This window comes from Lepidochelys olivacea, assembly GCF_965140295.1.
Source record: "Lepidochelys olivacea isolate rLepOli2 genome assembly, chromosome: 1".
In the NCBI taxonomy this organism is placed as follows: domain Eukaryota; kingdom Metazoa; phylum Chordata; order Testudines; family Cheloniidae; genus Lepidochelys; species Lepidochelys olivacea.
In genome coordinates, this window is record NC_140411.1 from 296,776,200 (window position 1) to 296,798,607 (window position 22,408).

Genomic DNA, 22,408 nt, shown 5'->3' on the forward strand with positions numbered 1-22,408 from the left:
TAGAATTCAATTTAGTATTTACAAGTATTTCACTGACTTGAAAAGGGAGCTTGGACGGACACCCACGAGATGTTCATTTATATATACCTATGCCTTGTCTGAACTAGAATTTAAAGATGTTCTTAGCTAACACATTTTAATAGTCTAATGTGAACAAGGCAGTGTAGGGTTTAATGCATGCTGAATTGGGAGAATTGAAATTTACAGAGCAACCTCATCAAGACAAGACCTTAAAGAAAACATTGTCGGACCTAATCCAGGTTTTCACCATTCAGGATGTAAGTTCTGCTTGAAGACTTTCTTAGGCCTGGGTCTATGCTATAAACTTTGGGTATTATAATAATTTACAGATGTGAGGTTTTTACAACATTTTTATATAGAGACTGCTTGCTTGGTGATATCATTTCAAATAGCTTTAGTTACTTGGCATTCTTTCTAAGAGTTTGGGATCTCCATTTAATATCCATTTGGTTTCCTCTTCATCTTAAACACATATTCCTTATAGTAGTCACCTGTCACAACTTGTCACCTGTTGTGGCAGATTCTGTCACTGGAAATATTTTAAATCAAATTTTTTTTCTAAAAGAGGTGCTTTAGTTCAAACTGAAAATAATTCAGGATATTCTTATTGTGGAGCTGTCAGGAATTTTTTTAAATAGTTTGTTGGTTAGAAATTGCCAATTTGTGGAAACCAAAACTTTTCCTGTGGAAAGGGTTTTCAGGTCCAGGATGGAATTTCAGGGGAGAGAGAAGATCCAATAGTCAGGTGGTTAGGACACCCACCTATATTGTTAACGGTTTCACTGCTGATCATTGTAGCAAAAAAAGCAAATGTGCCTACCACCCCGCATGCTTTCCTGGGTGTTAGAAGTCCCCACTGTCCCTTTTCCAGCTACCAAAACCTCCACTTTGTGATGACAACTTTTAGGCAATGCCAGTACAAAAATATGTGGCACGTTGAAAATTCAAAATTATGGGTAATGCAGAGTAAAGGGAATATAGTATCATACCAACAAAAAGGGTACTGTGCTTCTTATAATATTTTTCATATTACTTCATTTTTAAATTTGCCAGAAGCTGCTGCAGAATTTGTTGTCCACTGTTAGTCACTGTAGTGCTGCAGAATTCAGGGAGCCTTGCAACAGAGTTTGGGTGCTCCATGGCAAAGTGAAATTAGAGTCCTATTTATAAACTGTGAATTTAAGATTTTATTAGGAGTTACGCTATTATTTACATTTGTTAATTAACCACTTTTCATGTGGTAATTCACAGTTGCATTGATGCCCATTTAAAAAATGCATCTTGCAGCAGCATTGAACGTTAGCACTCTGGAGCTGCAATAAGTCTTATGCTTGAACTGGCAAATTCTGCTGTAAATTAGCCACTATAGGTGGTGAACAGTACCTTTTTTTTAAATGGCATTCATTCTAACTCTTCAAATGGTAATAGTAAGACTCACTGTGGTGAAACATGGTTGCTTGTTTTGTTTTTGAATGCAATTGCTACCAGGGAGCCTTGCCAGTACATCTCCAAAATGTTATAGTTTTAGTCTATTTCTCCTTTTGAAGAAACAGTATAAATTGGACAAAATGCTAGATTTTAGCCCTGCAGGTATCTTAGCCCAAAATTTATATTGTGCTACACATCAATATCTGTTGTTCATTAAACTTAAAATACCACGTTTGCATTCACATTACATTTAATTAATATATTTACTAAATTTACTTTTTTATATTAGATCCTTCAGGAAAGAGATATGCTGTTGCATGTACACAGGAAGGAGAGGAGAAAAAACAAGCCTCTGGCACATCTGGTACTAGAGGAACAAGAAAGAAGACTGCGAATACTACTCCTAGAAGATCTGCACGGAACAGAAAACCTGAGACTATGACTCAATCTCGCAGCTCACCAAGATCAAGTAATTCTGGATGTGATGCCCCCAATGATGATAACTCAACTATAAATGTTCCTTCTGCAGAATCAGAAAAACCACTCTCAAAACGAAAGTCTAAAAGAGGAGTTAAACAGCAGGTACCTTTGGTTAAAAAGAAACTTAGAAGTTCTCTGCGTTCTGAAAAATCATCCAGTGATTCAGTGGAAGATGACGAAGCTGCGGAGTCTGATACACATCCAATATTAGATAAAGACCACCTGTCGGATATTGAAAGTAGTAACTCTTGCCTTATGCACAAAAATAATGCGGAAACAGAGTCTGCTAATGGCTTGGAAAGCTGCAGTGAACATGTAGAGAGTGAGGATCTTACAAGAGAATGTGACAAAGAACAGGATACCCTAGAAAATTCAGATTCAGGTTCTTATATCCAAGAACCTCCTGTGTTAACCTTAGAGACTCAGAAATGTGAAATAAAAGATGTTAATAAAAATGTTACAGATTTTGAAAGTAAAGATGTCTGTGAAAATATTCCTGAACAAATAGAACAACCAGTGGCTAGTCACAGAGATCAATTACTTGAGGATTCAGTAACATCTACAAAAGTAGATCAGACATTAGATAATCCCCAAGATGAATCGTCTGAGTATCCAGAATCTGTGGCAAAAGTAGATCCATCTTTAGATAGCCCCAGAAATGAATTGAGTGAGCATCCAGAATCCATAGAAATTGATGATTCTGAGGACAAAGAACAGTCAGCAAATTGTAACACTGAAGATATTGAGAACATAAAAACTGTTCAAGATACTGAAAGAGCTGTATTAATAAATAATGTTTCTCTAGACATTAACAAATTGGACCAGTCTTTAGAAGAGGAGCCCATACCTGTATGTGAAGAGGCCAAAACTACAGAGTTACTCAAGGTGAATGTTGAACAATCTAATAAACATTTTAGTGAGGATAACAGTGAAATGATACCAATGGAATGTGACTCATTTTGCAGTGACCAGACTGAATCTCAAATTGAACAGCCACCACTGGTTGATAGTATAAAACAAGAGGAGGCAAGCTCATTGCAGCAAGATTCCGAAAACTGTGTATCACACTCAGGTCTTTCTGACAAAAAAGATGAAGCTTCTTCTCACGAAACAGAATGCTCAACAGAATTTAAAAAAGATAAAAAACCTCGAACTAGAAGGTCTAGATTTCACTCTCCATCAACAACTTGGTCTCCTTCCAGGAGAGAGGGTGGGAAATCTCAGTCACCATCTCCCAAAAGGGAGACTGTCAAGGAGGGCAGTTGGTCTCAGTCACCCGAAAGGGAAACTGCCAGGGAGGGCAGGCGATCTCCTTCTCGGTCTCCAAAAAGAGAGACTGTCAGAGGGGGCAGGAAAACACCATCTCGGTCTCCTAAAAGGGAGACGGATAGGGAAGGCAGAAGATCTCCTTCTCGGTCAAGAGTTAAAGATTCCTCTCCAAGGCAAAAATCTAGGTCTCAAAGCAAAGACAGGGATAGTGATAGAGATGGACAAAGGAGAGATCATGACAGAGAGAGAAGAAATAGGAGATGGTCAAGATCCCGGTCACGATCTAGATCAAGATCCAGATCAAGAACAAGTAGTAAGGGTCCTTCATTCATTAGGAATGAGAGAGATGGTCACTCTCCTCGGTGGAAAGAGAGATGGACAAATGACAGCTGGAGAAGTCCCAGAGGAAATGATAGATACAAAAGAAGTGAACAGGAGAAACAGAATGAAAATCTGCAAAAAGAAAAAGACCATACAGACAAAAGTACTGATGAGCAATGTTCTTCTGAAAAGCATAAGAATGATTGTCCAGACTGGATAATGGAAAGGATAAATTCTATTCCCGAAACTAGGAGCAGAGAGAGAGACAAATTTAAAGATCCACAATGGGAAGAAAATAGACATGATAATTCAGGACATTCTTGGAATAAAAACTTTGGTTCAGGTTGGATTTCAAATCGTGGCAGAGGCAGCCGTAACAGAGGTGGCCGTGGCAGAGGCGGTTTTATGTATGGAGACCAGAATGAAAACCAATGGCAAAATAGAAAACCCCTCTCAGGAAACTCAAATAGTTCCGGGAATGAGACTGCAAGGTTCCCAGAACATCAACCATACAGGCGTAAGAGTGAACAAGATTTTTCTTTTGATACGCCTGCTGATAGGTCTGGGTGGACATCTGCATCTAGTTGGGCTGTAAGAAAGACTTTACCTGCAGATGTACAAAACTATTATTCAAGAAGAGGGAGAAATTCCTCAAGTCCACAGTCTGGATGGATGAGGCAAGAAGATGAGACATCTGAGCAAGGTATTCATTTTTATCTGATTTTCATAGTATTTAAATGGAGAAAATGCCCCCCCCCCCTTTTTTTAAGAATACTACAAATCCTGTGTGAATTTGACACTGTCACTTTACTGTTCTGTGCAGCAAAGGCTAACTAGTAGTCACACAACAAACAAAATTGGCAAAGCCTACTATGAAGAGAGGCCTTTTTTTCTTCACCCCTGTTTGTATGCTACAAACACTCTTGGGCTGGATGTTCAGTAAATTAAGAACTGGACTTTGAGTCTTCGGGACTAGGGTGCAACCAACCAAATATGTTCCTCAAGAAAAAGAAAAAACATCCATGTATATGTTTTGCTCATTTGAGTTTACACACACTGTGGTATTGTTGGTACAGAATGAACAGGAGAGAAATGTAATGAGCTACTTACTGCCTTTTTTTTAAAGGGTGATTTCTTCAAGGAAGACTTAATAGTTACCAATGAAAACGTATACAAATTATAGATTTGATCATGTGTTAACTTGATTGCGCTAACTATAATGTAGCAGTCAGCATTTTTAGAGTGAAACTGGCTTTCATGTTATAAAGTATTTATAAATCCAAAAATGTCTCATGCTCTTACTAATTAGCAGATGGCTCTTGACTGACCTAAAGGGAGTCCTTGTTTACCCCAGCTTGATCCTTTAGTTTTTGACATCACAATTATCACTGTGCACAGACTGTTGCAATAAACATAGGATTATTATTTAATTACAAGAGCAAACAGACAAAGAAGTCCTCATTTGTACAGAAGATAATTTTTTCAGATATACACAACTACAGTAATATCAAAGGGCATTCAGAGAACTAGGCGTAAATAAAACATTTTATATAAGTATTACTCTTTTCCATATTTGTTACAGTGAACATCCCCACCCAATGGGACTGTAATATCATTTTCACTGTTTCTTGTTAAGTTCATAAAAATATTCTGGGCTGAATAAACTATGAAGTAGAAGGCTGAGGAGTCATTAGCTCAGGATGAGGTTAATTCTGAATTAGTGGAAAGCTCCCTCAAGTTACTGATACTCTGAAATTGTTATGAAATATGTGAATTAAAAAATGTAAGCTACAGAACACAAATGGGATGTTACATAAAACTTACAAAAAAATTCCTACCTTTGCTCTCGTCCCTGTTTCTTCACCCATTTTTTTTCTTTCTCCATCTCTATTCCTAATCCCTATTTCCTACATGTCCATAAAATCCTCTTCAAAATAGCCCAGTGTATTTTTGTTGTTAACTGAATTTGGAGGTAGAGGATTAAATTCTTCCATTATAAACTCAGTAAGACGGAGCCATGTTGGCCTATAGAAAAGGAGGCATGTGTAGGGAGGGTGAGGCATAAGAGAAAAGGTCAAATCTTGATCTCCTTGAATTCAGTGACGCAGTTCCCACTGATTTCAATTACGTACAAAGAAGGAAAGTGAGCCAATGGATTTTTAAACAGTGCTGCAGTTTCACAGTCCCAGCTTCTTAGCTTTTGGGGGTTTACTACTTATATGTCAATTTCATTTTTTTTTTAATGTATTTATTGCCTTCTGTTGAAGGGGGGAAGTAAAGTTGAAGTTAACACTTATTTATTTCTGGCACAAAGTGTGACCATTGTGAGTAAGGGAGCATATCACTATCCTATACAGTTAATATTCCTGAAGTCTGGATAATAAGCACTCTTAGCCAATCAGAGTATAAATATCCTTATACTATAGAACAGTTATTAGAAATAACTATAGCATGGTTGTGCAAATCAGACGCCCAGAATTGCATACATGGGCAAATGTATGCTTATGTTTCAGTAGTGACAGTTTGGGTGATGTGTGTTGCATTCCTGCACTTTGACTGTAACAAATTTTAAGCTGTGGTATAAATGAGTAGTGGGGGAATTCAAAGCAAAGGCTCTCGGAGCAACCTAAACTTTGTGACTCCTTAAACCTCTAAATTGGTGTTTCTTGGGGCGTCTCTGTTCTCTATAGAAATATGTATTTTGTACTTTAAATATTCTGTTCTTTTAATAGATCCAAACCTCAAAGACCAAACAAACCAACCAGGTGATGGCTCTCAGCTACCAATAAATATGATGCAGCAACAAATGAATGTAATGCCACAAGTGAACGCACAACACCAGCCTATGAATATCTTCCCATATCCAGTGGGTGTTCATGCTCCTATTATGAACATCCAACACAATCCATTTAACATACATCCCCCGCTGCCCTTGCATCTCCATACAGGAGTACCTCTCATACAGGTAGCTGCTCCTACCAATGTGTCTCAGGGATTACCTCCACCTCCACCTCCTCCCCCACCATCTCAGCAAGTCAGCTACATTGCTTCACAAACAGATGGAAAACAATTGCAGGTATGTTTTTTCAGAAATCAAGGTCTAAGCAATATAGCCATAAAACATAGTTAAGCAGTGTTGCATCTATCAAGAGTATCTTGTATTAACATACTATAAAACTTGTCAAATATATAGTAACAGTTCTTCCTTCCCCTGAAAAAAGGTGATAGTGAAGTATTTATGGCAAAATGGATTGGCTCTGAAACCACTTAAAAACGTTAGTCAGAGTACACAATTTTTACTCTTTATTTATAGTTCTGTAGCACCCAGAGATGTCAACCAAGAATGGAATGTTGCATAGTTTTCTCATAGTTTGTCCACTATCAAATTGTGTATACACACAAGAGATTTCAATTCTAGTAGTTTTTAGAAATTGGATACTAAATTATTTTGAATATTCTTCCCATTTCAGCAGAGTGATGGCTTTATCCTCTGGGAAAGCTTATATATTTTGTAGTATGAGGAAGCTTTTGTTGTCTCATTTAACAGTCCTCTAAATCAGTGGTTCCCAACCTTTCTGTTGGAGCCCTCTCTTGGGGTGGATCAGCCCTATAATGTCCCCTTGCACCATTTCCTTATGCCGTTGCTTGTGTCTGTTTTTCTTTTCCACTCGCCTTTTTTTTCCATGTCTTCATCCTTGTTTCCTTCTAATCATTTTTACTTTTTTTATTTTGGCTTTTTTACCTATTTTGTCTAGTCTCTGTCCCTCCTCTTTGATGCTGTAGTCCCTACCCCATTTCTCCAGTCATCAGAAGTCTCAGTTCTGCTGGAGATAGTGGGGTATCTCTTTGTGCCTCACAAAGTTGGTAGTTCCTGTGGTGCTCCAGAGAAGTGACCTTTGGGCTGGTGGCCTGTTGCCTTAGCCTTCAGCTCTGTACATGTGAGCTTCTCCCACAGTCAGTCATGACATTAGGAGCCACACAGGAATGCTGAGGAACAATGGGTGGCTTTCAAGAGGTTACCTAACACATTACTAGAACACACAGCAGCACGTTTGCAGTGTGTGGAAGTGGATCTGGGGTTCTGCAGATTTTCTCGTCTGTGCTGATCCTCAGCCTTGGCCTGTGACCCCAAACTAACCTGGCATCCTTTCCTCTGCATCCTAGGTTGGGAAACTGTTCTAGAAGATGTTCCTTTTCCATTGCTGTCAGTCATTAATATTCACAACCTCAACATCACATAAACAAATGGGAACAACCATAGGAAATACTGACTTATATGAATGAACATGACACATTTCAAATGTTTTGCAGACACAATGGTAAAATACTAGTATAACAGACAATCAGCCTGCATTTTAATTTGGTTTAGGTCTGCTGTCTGAAACAATTTAAAACTAGATTTTTACATTGGGAAATTAAATATTCTAATCCCAGAAGCATGAGAGAGCTGAAGTGTTTCTGTGAACCCTTCACTAATGGAATTGTCCAGTGACTCAATAAATGACTGTAAAGCCAACATATTTAGTAAAATGTGTTGCTCCAAAGTATGCTGAGGAACTGAGACTCTACTGATGTCTGCGTGCTGCCCCTCTCTATCACTATGGAATGGTGTCTGTGCTGAGTCCTGAATCTGTTAGCACCTTGTAATGCCATTGACTATGAGAGACTGAGGCCTGATCTACATTTAAATTAGATCAGCCTAGCTATGTGGCTCAGGGTTGTGAAAATGTTGCACCCCAATCATCACAGTTAGGTTGATTTAACCCCCAGTGTAGGTGTAACAGTGTTGACTGAATTCTTCCATCAGCCTAGCTATTGCCTTTTGGAGAAATGGATTAAATATGTTGATGGAAAAACCTCTTCTGTCAATGTAGGAAGTGTCTATGCTGTAGCGTAGACATGCCCTGAGTTGCCTGAAGGGTCTTTTGGGAATACCTCTCTAATAGATTTGCTCCTTCTTTAAAGAGGGGTTTGAGGGTAGTGTCACACAGTTACTTGTCCTTGTGAGTCCTGCAACATTCTTATAAACACTGAATAGGAAGGAAAAACTGGAAACCGCTAAGGAAGGTTAAGGATTGTTTTAACTGAATTCTTGTCATTGTAATGTTGATATCCAGCTCTGTATCTCCTTTTCATTTGAACTCAAATTCTAGTTTCACTACTGCCCAATCTGGATAAATATAAACTGGCTGTGACTCAACCTGCCTAGTACATAAGTGATGCTTGTAGGGAGAAGTGTTTGGAGCAGCAGGCAAGAGGCAGCATTTGCACCAATAGGAGCTGTTGGCACCATTGTTGTTCCCTGATTCCAAGGAAGCAGCAATGGTCCATTGTGCCTTTTGCTGATATCTCAGAATGGCTTTTCCCCGGGTGTAGACTTCAGTGGTCATTTGATCTCTTCTCGTCTTGACTGAGCACTAGCTATGGCTACCCTTGAAGTTTACAAGAAGCTCCATCTCTTGCGAAACACAGAAGCAAACCTTCTCAGACATATGGACAAACATTCTGTCACCTAAGCTCAAGCACTTGCTTAAGCTCTCATTTTTGTGTATGCATTTCAAAGTGTTGGGGTCTAGGAACTGATTTACCTAACAGACACATTCCTGTACATGGCTATGAGAGCCAAAAGTGTCTGGGAAGTACCTGCCTTCAGAACTTAAATTTGAACATGTCCATTTCCATTTGTAGCACCGTTCTTGGGAATTCTTTCCCAGTAGGTAGAAGTCCACCAGAGCCAGGGTCTAGCAACTTTAATGATATGATGTAAGGTGCATTTATTTTGTTCAGGATTTCATTAACTGTTTTTGTTCTTATGTGTGTTAATCTTTATATAAAAGTGGCTGACTGCTATAGCAACAGCTGATGTAGAAATTAGCTGCTAAACCCAAGTACCTGTGGTATTCGTGCATTTATTACACTTGCTGAGAGTTCTAGAAAGTAAGTTATTGAATATCTGAAGAATAATGTATTAACTGCTGGTAACTTTTTAAAACAGGGTATTCCTAGTGCTCCTCATGTAAGTAATAACATGAGTGCACCACTCTTGCCTGCTCCAACAGCAGTCCTGGGAAATGTGGGAACAGTTCAGGGACCAAGTTCTGGTAATGCAACATCATCAAGTCACATCAAAACCTCTAATGCTGCTGTAAAATTTGCAGAAGGCAAAGTAAGCGTTACGGTGGAAGCCAGCGCAGATAGCTCGAAGAAAGACCAGGCAAGTTCAGAGTTGAGAGCAATATATATAAATCTACAGTGTTAAAAATTAGAGAACAAATGTGTCGACCTCCTTTTTAATGTATGGGATACTTATTGCTGTCATCCTTAAACTTCCATGGAAACTCTATAACTACAAGCAAATTAACTTAATTTTTATCTAATAAAATATTAATACTTTTAGAGCTGCACTTCTGTAAGTACTTTAAAATATTTTAAAGTGTAATTAATTAGTAGGGCCACGTTCTGCTCCAGATAGGTATGTGTGGTTCTCATTGACACCTGTCGAAGCTGGTTGTGTGTTCAAATATTAGGGCAGAACTTTGGCCCTGGTTCCGACAGCATTAGTTTAAGAGAAACTTTCAGTCTGCAAAGCCTTTCTTACTTTGATTGTTAGAATTAACTTGAAATAATCTTTTTATGTTTAAAAAAAAAATTGCACACATACTTACCTAAAAATCAGGTCTTTTTCTTTTGACAGAAATTATTAATTCAAGAAAAAGCAGCACAAGAGGTAAAACTGGCTATTAAACCTTTCTACCAGAATAAAGATATTACCAAGGAGGAGTATAAAGAGATTGTGCGGAAAGCAGTAGATAAAGTAAGTTGTATTGAGGAATGACTTTTTAATAGTCTAAAAATATACATACATTAATATTTTAATTGATTCCGCCCTCCTCCCACCTCCCAGCAATATTGGAAAAAGGGTGATGAGTTGAGGGTGCTCAGCACCCTGCAACATCAGGTACATTTGTTCATTCCATAGACAAAATTATAACAGTGGCGAGTAGGTAGATATTGCCTCATTAAATTAATAAAACAGCCTTCCTGATTTAAGTTTTGCCCATCTTGGTGAAAGTAAGCATTATTTATCTGTGAGTGACTCTTTACTGACAGCTGTGAAGCATTGACAATGGTGTGTGTGTTTGTGTGTGTGTGATACATATATTTCCTGTTGTAGGTTTGTCATAGCAAGAGTGGAGAAGTCAATTCTGCAAAAGTGGCGAATCTAGTGAAAGCATATGTAGACAAATACAAACATTCACGGAAGAAAAATCCGGAGGAAGCAGTCTCTGCTGAAAGAAAGAGAGAATAAAATGAAAAAGAACTGAAAACATGGTCAAGATTAATCTGCAAAGTGCAATTTCAACATGAACCATTAACTGAAGATTATACAATTGATTGGAATCTGGTTTTGATAAAATTATTTTTCAATGTAGTATATGTTTTGTTCTAAATAATTATAGATCTAACTGCAACTTCTTTATCCCTTTTCAAAAAAAATGCTTAAAAGAAAGTAAAAGGTGTAAAGGAGGGTGCATTTTTATTAGGAATGTACGATTGTGTGGATACTAGCAGATGTACAGCATTTTGACTTGAATAATGAAGTGCGTAAAATTAGAAACTTCTAAGTACATTGGTTTTGGAACAGGTATGTACAGTACATGTAATCAGTCAGGTTAAAGATATTAAAGTAAGATTTTTCTCTTTGATTTTCCCCTAATTATAATAAAGATAATGTATTCCCCTGACAAATATTTCTAGTGTTAACTGGACAGATTGATTGCAGGGGTCAGTGTGTGTATATAAAAAAAAAAAACCACATGGCTATGTCTGAACAGAAGAACTGTTTAGATACACACAAAAAAAAATTAAACAGTAAGATTCAGTGTCCAATATCATGGGCGCTGTAATACTATTGTAACACCAAATAAAGGTTATGCTGCTTGTTTTTGTTTTGTGACTTTTGTTTTAAGATGTTGGGACGAATCTGCTTAATTCTTATGGAAATTAACTGAAGGCTTCATTCAGTTCCAAGAGTTATGGTTTAAGCAACCACAGTACATATCTAATTCTTCCCTCATCTGGTAAAAGGACCTAGGAAATTATCACTCTGTAGGGTTGGATATTCAGGAATATAAGCACTGGGTTTCTATAGCTCTTCAACTATAGTGAACAAGACGGACTTCTGTATTAAGTCTTACTAGGGTCTCTAATGACCAGAGGTTGCCAGTTGTGCCAATTTTAGTTGTGAGGTATTTTATTAACATGAACTATAGTTTTCAAGGGAATACAGCATAGACCACCAAACTTGTCACTAAAACTGCACACAGGTATCCTAGGTGACAAAATGTAGTTACATATGGTAGCTTTCATATTTCCCAAAACACTTTGGACTATCTGCACCTAACTCTTTATTGCAGTCATTCTAAAGGTAAATGTGGGAGCCATTAAGTGTGTTACCGGAATGCTTGCAATGTTGAGTAGAACCTGCTTTAAACTGAGAGGGTATGTTTGTCAGGACCTTGAGATTTTTACCAGCTCTATGGAAAGAGCACCTATTCAGCTCCTTTTAACTTTCATCAGGACAGTGACTAGGGGTGCGGTAGACAGGACCTTGCTTTCCTTTTCCTTTTGAAGGGCAGCATTAACAAAAGCAGTGTGAGTCCCTCAGTACTGCACTCTGGTGATACTGTTTGTGAGCCCAGGACCTTTGTGCTCCAACTAAAGGTCTCAACAGTGTGAAGGTGCCATGCTGACACTTAGTCCCTGCAATGTGGTGTAATATACTTCGTTTTACCTTCTGGCATGTTACCATCCACATAGCCGTCTTTGATAGGGGACTTTCAAATGCTTGTCCATTCCCTTCCATGAGATGAAAGATAAAATAAGGGATATAGACGTGTGTAACTAAATGTTGTCACAAAACAGTTGATCACTTGTTTTTAACTTTCTGCAGACTTACTGAAGCATTTGACTTGCTATATTTATTTTTGTGTGCCTAAATCAAAATCTTATGTAAATTGGAGACTGATGGTATAATACATTTTCTACAGTCAAGCCATGTTTTAGATCTTTCAAAAGTGATTCAGTTTTAGACAGTTGTAGCAATTTGTATGAACTCTCAATCTATTTTAAGCTAAAATTGGTTAGCACTTTTTGACAAATCTTGTAGCAAATTGCTATGTCTATCCTGGTTAATCACGCCATGCGTACTTACTTTTATTGCATTTTCCTCCTCTGGTGAATTTTTGGAGTTTAATGATTTTTATATCTTTTTACTCTATACAGTTGAGCCTCACTATAATGCTCCTTTTAGGAAATAGGTAATTGTCCTTTTGAAGGGAAGTAGGAGGTGAAGAGCTGGAGGGATGGTTGCTTTCAACATGTTGCGGGCGGGAAGGGAGGATTTGTTAATTTTTGTTTCCACAGCTCCTGTCTGGAAGACAAGATGCCACTTACTACCACATTCTAATTGGGGCAGTGATTATTATAGTGATGCTCCACTGTATTTCAAATCCTAATGAAGAGTATCTGGTAGATTAGAATGTGATCAGTAAACCTTATTTTTTACAACTGAAATATTTAAGAATTTATCAGAAAATATGCAGTCCGTTAAAATGGATGTGTTTAAATTAAAAATGCATTGCCTTAATACATAGACTATCCTATATTTTTCCAGAAAAATCAGCAAGGTCTACTTTAATATGACTGCATGAGAAGGCATGTGCTTTAACTTTGTGAACATCTTTTTGTTAAACAACTAGTATTAAAGCTGTGTTCCTGTTGATATTTATTGAAACTCTGTGTTAACCCCTAGTTGTTGGGATTTCCCAACATGCACTAATGCAAAATACAAAGTGGCAGCAGGAGCTCTGGGCCCAGTTGATGCTGAGAAGGTTGAGAAGACAAATTCATCTTATCTAAATTGCCTCGAGAAAATGTTACACATTTTGTGAATTTAGGCAAATCACAAGGAGTTTCCCCGCACTCCTTCAAATAGTTTCACTGTGCATGCTGCTTGAATGTCTCATCCTAAAGATGTATCTTCAGGAGCACAGTGGCTGGGTCAAGTCTATGCTGTGGTGTTTAAGGCTCGAGTGCTGTCTACTGAAATAATATTCTAAAAATAGTTTTATGTAGTGCATAATCTTTTCTAATAAATTCTTTTGACTAAACTTCAAGTAATGTGTCTTTGGTCTTAAACTATACTGGCTCAGAAGGTTTCATTTAAATGGCTAAATCTCCCACCACAGTCTGTCACAGGAGAGTTCTGAAATGAATTGCTGTTTTGTAGGCATATAAAACTAAATGGAAATTATGCTGCTGTATTTGCCTTCTCTAATCCCTAACTCTCTCTAGTTAGGATGGTGGTTTTCTGTACAGCTGTACTTAATTGTGCTTTATAATGATTAGGTAAACAAGCTGTTGTATTTAACTTTTGGGAGACATGCACAAGTGATGAAGTGTTTTTGCCCAGTGTCTAACTGTAACAAGAAGGTTTCACACCTTTCAGGTGATGTTCTGGGAAAGGGTGTGTTTAAGTACAGAGGAGTCTAAAGGTTCATCTTTGTGCCCAGAGGGGCCCGCAGCTGGATAGTAGGTTCCAGCTCTTAGAATGGTGTGTTAGACTGCAGGTCTGCACGCTGAGTTGTGTGCCTACGACCTCCAAGATTGAGGTAGTGGGTAGACTCCCTTAGGGAACCAGAGGCTTGATTTCCCCTCACAGCAGTCTGGTAGGTGGCCAGCAAGGGGCACCTGACCCATTAAAACTACAAACCTGCCTTGTCTGTATAGGAGGTGAAATCTTGACTCAGGAGTTTTTACATTTACTTTAGCAAGGCCAGGTTTCATTCTACTACTTTAGTAATTGTTGATACTTTTTCTAGTGTAAAAGTGGCCTTGGTAGGGGGCAGTTTAGCAGTGGTGAGGTACTTTCAAATGAGGGCACTGTAGGAGGGCATGCAGTTGCCTTGACTATGTGACCAAGGCTTTACTGTTGAAGGAACCTCAAGCCCTCTGTTTCCTATTCAGGCTTTATTCTGTGGCCTCTCCTGAAGGACTCCATGGACCACAGGTTAAGAGCCACTGATTCTATCTGAAAAACTACTAGAAGAGCTGTGTAAGCTACTGCTCCAGGATATGAAGTTACAGTCCATTAGACTTTGACAGGCGACTGTTGTAAATGCAGTGAGTCACACTGGAGCTGTAACGTTAGGAAAAGGGGTGGCCATTCACGATGATCTAGCTGGGAAGTAGAGGATCCAGGATGAATAACGCCCTGAGGTAACTAGGAGAAATATGCACTCCTGTAAAAGGAAAAAAAAGAACCTTAGTCTTCTATTTAAACTAATGAATTTAACCTCAGTATTCTATGTTTTACAGGAAGCTGTTGTACAGATTAAATATACAGTTTACTAGCCCAAGAGCACACAAGAAAGCCTGTAGCAAAACTGGAAACAGCCTGACTTTCTGATTCCTAGTTTTGTGCCTTAATTATAACCATTATTCCTCCCCAATGCCAGTCAATCTCTAAATAATATCTAGCTTAGATTCTCCAACTGTAGTTCCAAGAAAATTAAGACAAAGGCCTTGTCTACACAAAGTTGGTTTAATGTGAGTCTGTTTTTTCGCAGGGTTTGCCCTGGGTAACATTGAGTAGAAACAGGTTTTAACGACAGCATTGAAACTAAAATAAATGCCTACTCAGAAGATTTCATTGGTTTTAAATCACGTCTTTAAAATCTAATTAAATCAGGCAAATGGCTCTTAATTCAGTAATAAGCTTTGTTTCAAATTGCATCTGAGAGCCTGGTCTAAACTATAAAATTAAGTTGGCATAACACTGTGGCTCAGGAGTGAAAAATCCACACCACCCGAAATCTGTAGTTAAGACAATCCAACCCCCAGTGTAGACAGTGCTAGGTCAACAAGAATTCTTCCATCACTCTAGCTATCACCTCTCGAGGAGGTAGGTTAGCTACATTGTTAGGGAAACCCCACCTGTTGCCGTTGGTAGTGTCTACAATGAAGTGCTACAGTGGAACAACTATGCTGCTGTAGCATTTAAAGCCCATAGTTAGACTGGTTTAACTTTCTTATGTAACACAATAAGCAGCAGGGTTATGCATCCTCTCTTGGGAATCCAACTGTTCAGTGCAGTGATAGACCCTTTCCACAGCCACCTTTAGTTCCTTTCTGCTGCTGAAATACCAGCTAAGGCCTTTAAAAAGGGAGGAAAGAAGCCTGGATGAGTGTGACTCTGCACAGGCAACGTACCTGGGCAAACTCCAATGACAGGTGAGTAAACACTTTTCCCTCATCCAGAGCCATCTTTATAGAGCCCATGTTTGAGATGGACCAACAAGAACAACCCCAGAGAGGAAAGCCAAGTGCTTGAAGCCTGGTCAACTGCTCTCCTGAAACGGGTATCCCAACTTGGCTCCCCAAGCAAGGGCAGAGTGGAGCAACATGTGACCTGAACTTCAAGTGGCATCTTTGCAGATTTAAGCCTGCGCTAGAAGCTGCTTTACCCGTAGTGTAAGGGATTCTGGTCTGGCACAATTGCCTTTATTACAACTCAGCAACTCGTGAAGCGTTTTCTTGCCTCTTTGTTTCAGGGTTCATGTCACAACACTCTGGAGACTTATGCAAAGGATTTCTGCTCGCAGAGAAAAGCTTGCATGCGCTTTGTTGTCTAGTTTCTCTATAAGAAAAGCAATGTTGAAAAGAAAGGCAATGTTGTCTAGTTTCTCTATAAGAACACGAATATTTTTAAAGATTGACCTCTTCATATTTCCTGCCCCTAATAGTGTAAGGCAAAATTTTTCAGCCAGCCTCAGCTCTAGTTTTATACTTGCTCATTTTATGCATGCATATTTTAGTTATGTATATGTAAGTGCAGTAATAAGGTGCTTTGTTACTACATTTGTCTGTACAAAAGCCTTTTTGTATACGCAAATATGCATGCAAATATGTGCACGAATAGGAGAAACAAAGTTTGTTTCACCCTAGCATTATGCGTCTGACACCTGGCAATAAGGGGTAGAGAACCCAAGTGAGCTGTAGCTCACGAAAGCTTATGCTCAAATAAATTGGTTAGTCCCTAAGGTGCCACAAATCTTCCTTTTCTCTTTTCACCTCATTGGAGTGAACGAATACACAGGCTGAAGAGGCTACTTATCTGTAACTGGAAGTACTTGGACACCTGTGGTCCCTATTTGTATTCCATGGGGGGGTGCGCATGTCTGCCCTGCACCTGAGTCCAGAAGTGTTTCTTAGCCGTGTCTGTTGACCCCAACGTGCCCAGTGTGGCCCTTTGCACTCTCAGCAGAGGGTGTAATAGGTCAGGCAGGGCCATGCCTCTCTAGTGTCCTGTTCTTACTGCTGCATCCAGGACTGCACAGAAAAGGGGATGGAGGGCAGGTATTGGAATACAAATAGGGACTAGGCATTTTGAAGAACCGCCAGTTACTGGTAAGTAACCCCCTCTTCATTGTCGAGTGATGGTCTGTATATGTATTCCATATGTGGGTGATTAGCTAGCAAGCAAGCGTTAGTGAGAGAATGCAATAGGAAGTGAGGTCTGTGGTACGGTTTAGCTTACAGCAGTGTCCTTAGCTGCTACTTGTGCGAGGGTGTAGGGGGTCATGAACATGTGGACAGAACACCAGCTTGCTGCAGGACAGATGTCTTGCCACGAGACATCCGGGAGGCAGGCAGAGTGCACTGGCATTCCATCAGGCAGGGGTATTTTGAATTGTGTGTGGCATTCAGGGATGCACCCAGTGACCCATTTGGAGATTCACTGCAGGAAAAGGGCTCGGCCCTCAGATTGGTCGGCAATGGACAAATTAGTTTCTGTGATGCGCAAAAGGAGCGAGTCCTGTGGAGGTAGAATGCCAGTGGACGGCCATCAGTGAGGAAGTGCAGGACCCTGCCTGCGTGGGAGACGTGGTTTGGGGCAGAAAACAGCTAGGTGGATGCACTGAGTTAGGAGAAACTACTTTTAGGGGGTACTGGCAATGACACTTTGTCCTTGTGGAATACAATGTTTCGGGGGAAGGGGGGCGGAAGGGCGTGTCTGTCATGGCTGCCAGTTCACTGACCCATCTAGCTGAGGTAATAGATAATTCTTGGCTACCAAGAATGTCACCTTCATGGAGAGGGAACATGTTGCCAGTGGCTCAGAGCGTGAAAGAGAAGGAGATTAAGGTCCAAGAGGCATGTGGGTCTCAGTATTGGCAGGAAGGCATTGAGTAAACCCTTCATGAAATGGATGATGATAGTGTGTGCCATCCCCAGGGGGGAGAAAGGCACTGAACACTGCCAAGTAGATCCATGAAGAGCTGAGGGCAAGGCCTGACGTTTTGAGATTTGAGAAGGGAGTAGAGGCGATAGGTACAGATATTATACTCAGTGGGTGGTGATGGTGGTGAGCCCGTGGCATGAAGCATCTTCATTTATCATGGTAGCAGGCCCTGGTCGACGCCCTCCTGCTCTGGTTAAGGATATGTCACACTGGGTGGAGCAAGCCATCTACCCTTGAGCCCCATCCAAATACCAGGCTAGGGGTGAAAAGGGCCCAGATTGGGATGCTGGATCTTGCCCTGATCTTGTGTGAGATCTGGCAGTGTTCAGAGGAGGAGCAGTGTGCAGGTGCAGAGCCTGAGGAGATCCATGAACCAGAATGGGGCTATGAGTACCACGGTGACTTGATCCCAGTGGATCTTGTGGGGAAAGGCAAAGCAGATGTTACTCATCCAGGGGAAGAGGAAAATGTTGCCCTGTGAGTTCTCCGCTATGGCTCCCCTGGAACAATAAAGTGGCAGGTTTTGGTTCTTGGGAGTGTGTTACCAGCACACACACACCTAGCATTGAATGGACATGAGCAACACATCTTGAACAACAGTTATGGAAGGTCAGTAACCGTTTTTTCCAAAGGCAGACAGACTCAGAGCAGAGGGAAGGTGACTTAGCGCTACCATGCTTGTTGATGTACACAACTGCTGCAGTTTTGTTGGAGAGCAATGGAACACGGTGGGACTGGATCAGAGGAAAAATTGCCTGGCACGTGAAACAGACTGCCCACAGTTCTAGCATGTTTATATGTAGCCTGGATTCCTGGGGTGTCCAGACACCCTGGCCATATGATGATCTAGATGGGCTCCTGAGGGAGGCCTTCATTGTAATGGTGGCCTGTGGGGTGGAAGGGAAGAAGGGGGTGTTGTCCACAACTGTGGACGGATCTGTCCTCCCTCTAAAGGAGGCTAGCACTGTCCAGCCAATGACCGTGGCCTCCACATGGTGTGTGTTGGGGCTGTAGATGGAAAAGAGTCAAAAGTGGAGGCAACACATGCGTAGACATTCTCTCCTTGGACATATAGCAACCTGGGCCTCTGTGGTAGTACATGAGAGAATGGTGGACTGTGGTACATAGCCTGTGACACAAGTCCATGATAATGGTTGTCAATGTTGTGAATTGGTCCACCTGAAGAATAGCCCATGCCACAATGAAGTTGAGCTGTGCTCCAATAAAGTGGATAGTCTCTATAGGTATCAACATAAATTTTTTCCTTATTGACATAAATACCTACAGATGCCAGGAGAGTGCAAAGGGTGAGGATGGCAGAGTTGAGTCATCTAGAGAGGGGTATACTAAGTAGCTGTGATGGCTCATTTGTACTGCTACCATGGCAAAGATCTTAATGAAGACTCACGGAGTGTTTCTGCTAGGGGGATGCTGATGCAGGGAGAATGAGAGAAATTCTATGGAATATCCATGGTGGATGATCTTGCCCCAATTGCATGCAAATAGGCAAGACAGCCCCCAAAGATGACATGGGGCATTGAAGGTGGCATTGGGGGAAGTTCGCAGGTCCCGACTGGCGTGTCAAAACAGGTTTTGGCTGCTGGTGGTAGGGGGTTGAGAAGGTGGTTGTGGCAGAAGCAGAGAAGTGTGGGCACTGAGAGCAGTGCCATTTACATGGGACTGCCTCCTGATGGTAGTATGCTGGGTAAGGCGCGTACGGGTGTGGATGGAACTGCTGCCTCTTGTCTGCATCACATGGTGGCGGGTTGTATATACTAAGGGCCCATAATGTGCAGTCCTTCAATGAGTGAAGGGATTAGTTGGTGTTGTCACGGAACAGCTTGTTCTCATCAAAGGGGAGGTCCTTGAGTGTATCTTGGATCTCTTTGGGGAAGCTGGATTGGAGCCACAAGTCCTAGTGCATGACAACCCTGCTCATGAGAGAGCAAGAGCACGTGTCAGCCATATCCACAGCTGCCTGGATGCCCATCTTGGCAACCAAGCACCCCTTGTCTACCAGTGCCTGAAATTGCTGCTGTTGGGGGCAGCTTGTCCCAGAACTCTGCTAGCCTACCATAGTTATTAAAATCATACTTGCCTAGCAGAGCCTGATAGTTCACAATCTGGAACTGTAATGCCACCGAGGAATATACTTTCCTCCCGAGCAGTGGAGGATGGCTTCATCCACATGCTATGCTGCCCGATCTGGAGGGGTTGACTTCTGCAGGTGCTGGCATGCCTGCTCTTCTGCTGTGTGGTTGACAAGAGAGTTTAAGTGTGGGGGCACAGGAGGCAGGGGTATGCCACACCACCCGCACTGGTTGGAGGATGGCTTCATTAACAGGTACAGCCACCCTGGAGGGTCCCTGAGATTGGAGAATGTCCAAAAGCTGATGGTGCTGGTCCTGAACCTCCTCCAAGGGAATCCCTAGATCTGCTGCTACCCTCTGAAGCAAGTCCTGATGTCGCCCATGATTGTCCAGTAGAGAAAGTGAGAGGGGAATAAGTGCCTCATCTGGCAGAGAGAAAGAGGCCCTAGGGGCTAGTGGTACCAGTTCACTATCCGGCTTTTTCTCGAAGGCGCTGCTGGAAAAGCAGGGGCTGCACGATCAGATGCATGGCATTGATAGTAAAGGTCCCAGGCTGCCCAGTTCAGACAAGGGGAAGGGATCCATGGATGCAGTGGGCCCCGTAAGTAATGGTACCAGACCCTCACTGCTGGATCATAGGCCGGTGGGGACACAAGTCCAAACTGTGATGTGACATCAGGGAGAACCACGGTTCTGGCTCCAAAACTTCCTCCGATTCCGAAGACAGTTCTGCCACTGAGGGAACTGTCAGTGTGGGAGGGCTGTGGGTCAGCGCTGGAGGGGGCCTAGCTGGCAACAGCAGAAGTTTTGTCTTCTGAAGCGGGGACATCTCGGCTGAGCAAGGGTTCTGAGAGGAGAGGAGATGGCAGTACAGGAGTATCAGCTCCACTGCTGATGAGAGGCTCTGAGCAGTCAGCAGTCTTTGGTGTGCCCATGGAGATGCCAGAGGGCCCCAGCAGCATGAGCAGGGCTAGCTTGTCCAGGAGGCATGGGGGGGTGGGAGCCGTGGCATGGGCGGTATGTATGCTAGTGAGTGCTCCAGACACATGGATACCATTTGCAGATCCTGTTTGCTCCAAGCTTTACCCTCCATCCAGGGTAATGTGATGGAAACCACTTCAAGAGCGGTGGGCGGCAGCACCCCCTGCATTCCTAGTTCCATCACTTACGTATGGAGGTGCAGCTCCTGAGCTTCCCAGGTTTGGGGCAGGAAGGACTTACAGAGGGAGCAGTGAGCCGCAGTATGTGCCTCGCCGAGGCAGTACAGGCACTCTGGTGCTCGTCGCTCACAGAGAATGAGCGCAGACAGGAGACGGTTTTTAAAACCTGGAATCCAGGACATAGGCAGGTGGTGTGTGTGCGGGGGGGGGGGCGGAAGGAATAGGAAATGGTCCTTAATTGGGGAAAGAACTTCACTACCTAAACTATCTACAACAAACGGACAGTAGTCACGCTCTTAATGAAAACTAAGTGTGTGAAGAGGCAGGAACAGGAGAAGCGACGACCCACACGACCTCTTATACCCTCGGCTGCAAGCATGAGGGATGCATTACCCATGTGTGGGTCAATAGCCACGGCTAAGAAACGCTTCCGGCTCCGACGCATGGCGCGCATGTGTACCCCAGTATGGAATACAAATAGGGGCCATCACTCAAAGGAGATTTAGTTTTAACGAGGAAAATTAACAAAACTCCTTAGCTGTAATGCTACACAAAAGGGTCCTCAAAAGCCTGTTGCCCGTGTGCACACACAATGTTTTTATTCAATTTGATCTATTTTGGTATGATGGGTGAGAAGGAAATGTTCCATTTGTTTCTAAAGCAGGTCCAGCCAGGGCTGTGATAATACCACCACTTTGTCATTGTTCCTCCACCCTGACAGTGAAAGAACTAGCTTTAGGCTTGGCTTATGCGCACAAGTTACATTGGTGCGATGTTAAATAGGTCTAATTTTATGTGTGGACACTAACAGCAAATTAAACCTGGCTGATAACAGTCCATCTGGTTTTGCAAGTGCAAGCTAAAATGCTGTAAGTGTCTGAGTACAGAGCAACACTGATTTAACATCACACCTATAGGTAAACTGGTGCAACTTCTGTGTGCAGGGCAGCCCTTACTCCTGATCTATACTACAAAGTTTTGGAAGCATAGCTATGCTGGTTAGGAGCGTGGGGAAAAAAATCACCCCTGCTAGCTGACATAGCGGTGCCAGCAGACCCCGCAATTATAAATACAATTATGCCAACAAACAAGTGATTCTGTTGGCAAAGCTAGGCTTGATCTACAGTTAGAACTGATTCAACATAACTATGTCAGCCAGGGGTGTGAAAAAACCACACCCTTGAGTGTCCTAGCAATACCAACTCCACCCCCAGCTGCTAGCATGGTGACAGAGGAGGACTTCTGGCAAGGTAACTATCTTTGTTTAGGTGGGTGGTATCTACACCCACAGAAAAGTACTGTCAGTCATCATAGGCTGTGTCTACACTACAAGG

General features: G+C 41.7%; 1 protein-coding gene across 2 annotated transcripts in view; it reads left to right on the forward strand.

Moving 5' to 3' along the window:
- SCAF11 (SR-related CTD associated factor 11) overlaps nt 1-13,697 on the forward strand; it is a 70,064-nt gene extending 56,367 nt beyond the window's left edge. Inside the window, exons 12-16 of one of the 2 annotated variants that reach the window (XM_084616720.1) lie at nt 1,739-4,222; nt 6,252-6,595; nt 9,515-9,733; nt 10,214-10,333; nt 10,694-13,697. In XM_084616720.1, coding sequence (XP_084472846.1) covers nt 1,739-4,222; nt 6,252-6,595; nt 9,515-9,733; nt 10,214-10,333; nt 10,694-10,828 — 3,302 coding nt within the window. In that variant the 3' untranslated portion in view covers nt 10,829-13,697. The remainder of the gene's footprint in view (nt 1-1,738; nt 4,223-6,251; nt 6,596-9,514; nt 9,734-10,213; nt 10,334-10,693) is intronic. The other variant, XM_084616721.1, reaches the window with a different exon arrangement.
- The last annotated feature ends 8,711 nt before the right edge of the window (nt 13,698-22,408 follow it).